General features: G+C 40.2%; 1 protein-coding gene across 1 annotated transcript in view; it reads right to left on the bottom strand.

Moving 5' to 3' along the window:
• Positions 1–1,136: 1,136 nt before the first annotated feature.
• Positions 1,137–6,343, bottom strand: part of SLC35D2 (solute carrier family 35 member D2) — a 54,625-nt gene continuing 49,418 nt past the window's right edge. The window contains exon 12 of the mRNA XM_018557870.1: positions 1,137–1,437. Coding sequence (XP_018413372.1) covers positions 1,287–1,437 — 151 coding nt within the window. The 3' untranslated portion in view covers positions 1,137–1,286. The remainder of the gene's footprint in view (positions 1,438–6,343) is intronic.

Genomic DNA, 6,343 nt, shown 5'->3' with positions numbered 1-6,343 from the left:
TGCATACCTGCTGTGGCCAATCTTTCTGCTGAACTTTGTTTTATATTATTAGGAATGCAAGAGGAGGTGTTGCAACACACAGGCCGGGTATCTAAAGCTGGCCATATACCTATAGATTTTCTGCTGATTTTCTATGGTCAAATGGAAAAAGTGCAACAGATTCCTCCATCTATGCTAAACTGTGTGAATGGAGGAATCTCCACCTGGGCCAAGCTTCAGTATCTTGCTAGTCAGCCCCACTAGCACTCAAAATACCTGATTCTTAATCCCAGTCCTTGTGTACCTTTTCCCCATTTCAGACATGGAAAGTGCTGTAGTGCTGTTACATATTAGCTTGGCAATGCATCAGAATGCATTGTCTATCCTGCAAACATTTATATATTACTTCAAAATCTGTAGCTGATGCCACGTGGATCCATGGGAAGGAACTTTCATTATACTGTATATTGCAAATCTGAAAAGAAAAAAAAAAGGATTCATCTCCTTCCACTTCTGGAATTGTAGCAGGTTGTTCCATGGGCATTGCCTAACTGACAGATGAGGGGTTAGTTGTGATGCTGTACATGGTCTGCTAGAGAACGCATTTTATATGTATGAAAAGCTAACATAAAGCCATGCTGGGATGACAGTGTCCTTCTTTGCCCCCGCTAGTCTAAGCAGTTTTAGTTTAGCCTTTCTCAAATTTGTTTCAGAATCAGCTGCACCACGACACAGAGCAGCAGCCGATGACAGGAGGAAGACTTCCGCGTCACGTGACGGCCCGCAAGCAGCAGCGGCGCTGTGTGTTAGATGCCGGCTGCTGCTGCTCTGTGTCGTGGTGCTGGCGCTGGTGGTGAGAGCGCACTATACAGAGGTGGGTGATGCCATCTACGGGAATCGGCGGGTCAGTCCGGGGGGGTGTGCAGCTTTGCCCTAGGCAAGGCAGCATCGCCGCCCTCAGCGAATCTGCCGCTCCAGGCAAACGCCTTGTTTGCCTCGCGGCAGATACGCCCCTGATCAGAATACTAAAATGAATGTCCTGGTCAAAAAAACAGTGAGTAGAATTCAGTGAGGCAAATTACCATCAGTGGTTAGTAAACAGGGCAGCAGGTAACAGGCAGATAAAATGGATCATACAAGTCATCATACAAACACAATGTGGTTCTTCACAGTGTAAACTCCAGCTTTGGCTCTTCTGCCATAAAAACACATGTCTAAGTACAAAACATTTTCATAGGTTCAATGTGTTATAAAACGGCTTCAACAGAATGTAAGTTTAGCTGTTTTGTTCAGCAGTCTGAATTTTCTTAAATAACGTTAGGCTTGTGTGTGTCTGATTCCACACGTTGCGACACAGCTCTCTTGTTTTTGTCCCAAACAGCAGTCTTTGGAATGCTCTCTGTTGTTTTTGGTATTGCCCACAATGTTACAAAAGAATATGCCACTCCACCTGCCATGCTGAAAGAGGAAAAACATACAATAGAATTACTTACATGAACTGTGACATTGTTTAAATTCTTATTTAAAGAAGAACTCCAGTTTAAAAAAAAAAATACAACTAAATAACCCTTGCAGTGGGGCACCCCCACACTGCAAGGGTTAAGTGCTCATTTTTGTCCAGGTTCTAAAAAAAAAAATTATACTCACCAGGCTATCTATACACAGTCTATGCACAGTGTGTAGGGCATGATGACACCAGGATCCTCCGATCACTGAAGCAAAGGAGGAGGGACTCTGGAGACACCGGTCTAAAAACAAGCCGGCTCGGACGACGGTCTAGTAAGTATATATATTTTTTTTAGCTCCTTGATACAAACATGCACTAAACCATTGCAGTGCTGGGGTAGCCCCACTGCAAGGGTTAATACATTTTTTTCCTGGAGTTCTTCTTTAAAGCTGAAGTTTAGGTATCTATGAAATGTCATTTAATGTAGCTGAACTATTTTTCAATTGAATCTCCATGTTAAAGTGTATATAAAACCAGAAAAAACATTACATCTCTGCAATGCATGTTCATTTTCCCATGTTCTTCCCTTTAAAGGCCCTACTAGTACAGAAGAATATCTGTTGATCTGCCAAAAAAAAATAGATTCAGCTTTTAATGTTCTAATGCTTGCTTACATCACAGAAGCATTTTTGTGCATGGCGTGGTGTCAGTCCTCTGCACCACTTTTTGCTAAACTACTTTCCTTCTGTCTTCATCTCCAAAGTATAGGCACTAACTGACCTGTTCTGAGATAAGAACTGGGACTTTCAATTTTTGTCAAGATTAATACTTTTTTCCTTTACTTATAAAACAGACCTAACAAAATGCATTTATTTGTTACAGACCAAAATGAAGCAAAGAAGAGGTGGTCATTGATAGAATTTACATACACTACTGGCTTGAGTTTGTGTTCAAGAATTGTCTCTGGTCAAGCAGTCTGGCAGCTTGGTGCAACAAACATCGGCCCAGGTTGGAGATTGAGGAAAATACCTGGCCATTCTTTACCTATTAAGTAGTGCCCAATACATGGCATATACTTTAAATGTATTGTTGTTATGGATGATAGATAGATGCATGCCAGTGGCTGCATTGTTAACTTTCAGAGGCTTCCTTACTCAGTCTCCACAGACATTCCCCTATGGTCCTGAATGGGCTGTCCAGATTTTGAGTACAAACCCTTGGAATTCACAGGTAATAAATGTGCTTCACAACATAACTGGTCATAAGAAATAAAACTTTAGTGTAAACATTATTCATACCACAAGCATTAACATGGAACCATGTGTGAGTTTTCTCAGGATTAGGAGACTTATGCTATAAGACTTAATAAGAAGTAAAATGCCTGCACCAGTAAAGAAGAGACTGGATTTTTACCTCTCCTGCTGCCTGCACAACTGAACTCTGCTCGTATCATAGGAAATCATCCTCCAATGTCTGCTACAAAACCATCCGCTCTGAGAGTGTTGGTCTCCTGTGTTTTGCAGCAGCACTCCCTGGTTCCTCTTGTTGACCTTAACTGCAATATTGTCTTCTGTAGAGGTAGGAGGAACCAGTAGGAGTAGCTGAGGGACCAGACCTGTATTCTGTTTCTACTTTACATGTACAGTATGTGTTTCACTCACATTTCACTTATACGACAGGTCTTTTTTTTAAGTGTAAAAGAACCCTGTTAAGAAAAAATGTCATTGCTAGTCTCCTTTTTGTGAAACTATGCTACGTGCCTGGCACTCAATCTTAATCATTTCTATATCCAGAGCTGGCGCTAGTGTAAGGCAGCTTAAGCGACCGCCTGAGGGTGCCAGCGGAAAAATCCTAGCACAGCTGCAAACATTGTTGGATGTAATGGTGTGAACGATGCTCCGGCTTTTGCTGCAATGATCTCAGCTCCATCCCCACCCCCTGTGATGATTTTTGAGCTGCTCAACCAGCACTGTGTCTCTAGCTGTCACCCCTGCCATCTGCCTTCTCTGGAGCCTCACTCTATCTCCTCCTGCCCACTCTCTGCACTGTAGGAGGAGCCGTTCTCAGCTCTCTCTCCTCACACTGCCTCCTGGTCCCGAGCTGTAGGTGTGTGTGTGTGTGTCTCTTTCTCTGTGAGCTTGTAAGCCTCTAAGTCATAGTGCCCAATTCGTAATTCATATGCAGTGTGTGAAGTGTTATATCTAACTGATCTCTAAGTAAAGAGAAGACAGATAACGTTAATATAAAAGTCTTCTACACTGTAAAGCATGAGTTGCATTTTTTGTTTGTGAATAAAAAAGCCTTATTTATTCATATCACCCATATATATTTTACATGTTTTATTTACATACATTGTGAAGTAACAAAAGCTGAACCGAAACTACAGAATGTAGAAAAAAAAAGTACTATCCTTCCACATGCATGTCAGTACACAAAACAAAATTTTGGAGAATAAACATTAAGGGCTAGTTAACACAAGCCCCAGTGCGTTCTGGCCCGATTTGGTGAATGAATGGCAGACGCACGACTGCGCGGAGAGCGAGCACTCATAAAGTAGATCAGACAAAATGGTTTATAGTCTCGTAGTCTCGCTACCATCAGGGTCAGCACTAGGTCAAGGCTGCATAGGCAGCCACCTGAGAGCACCTGGGGGGGGGGGTGCAAAAATGCTCCTTCGCCTATGTAGGGAAAGATCCTTGCACCGGCCCGGTCTATATCACTGACCTTAAACAAGTTAGCAAACCTGTGCCTGTTTTTTTAAGGATTGCGGCAAAATAGTTTTCATTGGATTTTCAAGGTTTAGCAATTGTGGTAAATAGAAAGAGCCACACACTCCTATTGTATATTCGGGTAAGGTTAGAAAAATTGCACATAAAACACAAAATCCAGTCTGTTTATAAAATTTGGATGTGGTCATATAAAAAAGGTTGACTGGATTAGTTAGAACATTGTTAAAAGATTTAAAAACTGGCCCTTTTCCAACACCAATGCAGTTTGATGGTCTAACTGACTGGATATACATTGAATGGAATATTTAGGTAGACCCTAAAAAACTAAATTAGTTGCTACTGCATACAGAAATTGGACACGTTGTAATGTGTGTGTAGCCAGTTGAACACTGGGATGCACACCTTCCAATTTTTTCTTTCAAATAACTTTCCTACAGTATGGTGGATGATAATATACAAAGAGAGGAATTCATCGAGACTAGAGCAGACAAAATCTGGAGCAGCTGCCCATGTCAACCAACCAGCTTAGCTGAACAAACAGAAAAGAGAAGCTGATTGAATGCCATGGGCAACTCGGTCTGCTCCAGTTTTGATAAATTTCCCCCAATATGCTCTATTGCCTCTAAGAATTGGAAAGCTCACATGGGTAGTTGGTGCAGAGAAGACTTATCGGTATGAGCTCTATAATTCAGAGGCTTGTTTTGCTTTTGAATTGCATGGGTTTGTTAGTGAGCTGTGCACATGTTTCTTGTTGATATTAAATTTGATAACATCTTTAATATCTAGTAATATTTAAAAACAGTTTAAAATTATGAATGCTGTATAATCCACTGTGTTTCGTACAATTTTACTAAACATGCAATTCTTTTGTGTTACGCTTTAAGAACGGGACAATTCAAAGCAGCAATCATCTTAAGATTTACAGCAAGTTCCCAGCTCTTTTCATATTTTTCTTATGTAGGATAAAAAGAAAATAGGAATGACGATCATGAGACAACTTTGTTCTGCAAGCTGTTAAAATTTAGGACAACATGTTTCCAGACGGTGGTTTGGATTGCCAACTCTGGGCTCGACCTAACGGAAACATGGAGTCCTAGCCCATTGTCATATTACTACGCCTGTTGGTTTAAATATTAGCTCCAGAAAACACTGAAAATACAGTCTTGTGTGGAACTCTAGGAGTAAAAAACTAAAATGTAAAGTGTATCTAAACCGAGGAACAAAAAGATTTATATATTGAGGCTTTTTTTCTTCAACTTTTCTTTTTTTTTTAACCTGCCATTAACACACTTCCTGTCCATGGGGTAACAATGCATTTTCACTGTACTGCATCTATGGAGTAGCAGTGTTGTCAGTCTAGGATAGGAAGTATTCAAAACAACTTAGTTTGCGCTAGGAGTCGGATTTAAAACACCAGCCGCAACAATGTGTGTTTAAGTGTTTTAAAGAGAAGTGGGTATGTTGCGCTTGGTATGTGAATCTATTTGGTTTTACTGTGAATAGTGAAAATAGTCAGTCACAGTATGGTTCCGTGGTGATTAGTCCAATGTGAAAAATTATTCTGCAAATATGTGAAGTGAATATAAAGTGCAGGATAAGGTGAGTGATGTCTGTGAAATAATAATAATAAAAAAAAAAAGTGTGATGGCCTTTTGATAAAAATCCTAGTGAGTGATTGGTTCTTGTGTGTATCTATTAAAATCTACAACTCCAAGGTTCCGTCTAAACGAAATAGTGAAAGCTAGTTGTATTCGGCCATAAGGGAAAGTGGGAATGTGCAATAATATGAGCAAAAATATAATATATAAACAAAAATATATAAGCTCAAAATATAAGCAAAAATATAATATAAACTCCCAATAAGTGCAAGTGTTCAATGTAGCACACAGTAGGCAATTAGATCGTTAGTTGCAGCCAACCTCAACTTGCCCAACAAGTTAGACTGGTGTAATCCCATCCACAAAATCCGCAACAGTGGGGCGGAGCCACCCAAACCAACACACCAATTGGACAAAGCATGCAAATGTATCCACTCAGTGAGCTGGTAAATAACCAATACCGGATCGATAATAATAATTATTTTTTTTATTATTTCACAGACATCACTCACCTTATCCTGCACTTTATATTCACTTCACATATTTGCAGAATAATTTTTCACATTGGACTAATCACCACGGAACCATAC

This window comes from Nanorana parkeri, unplaced genomic scaffold (genome assembly GCF_000935625.1).
Source record: "Nanorana parkeri isolate BGI_ZX_2015 unplaced genomic scaffold, ASM93562v1 scaffold307, whole genome shotgun sequence".
Classification (NCBI taxonomy): Eukaryota; Metazoa; Chordata; class Amphibia; order Anura; family Dicroglossidae; genus Nanorana; species Nanorana parkeri.
The sequence above is the reverse complement of the archived record's forward strand: the minus strand, read 5'-3'. Positions and strand labels throughout refer to the sequence as shown.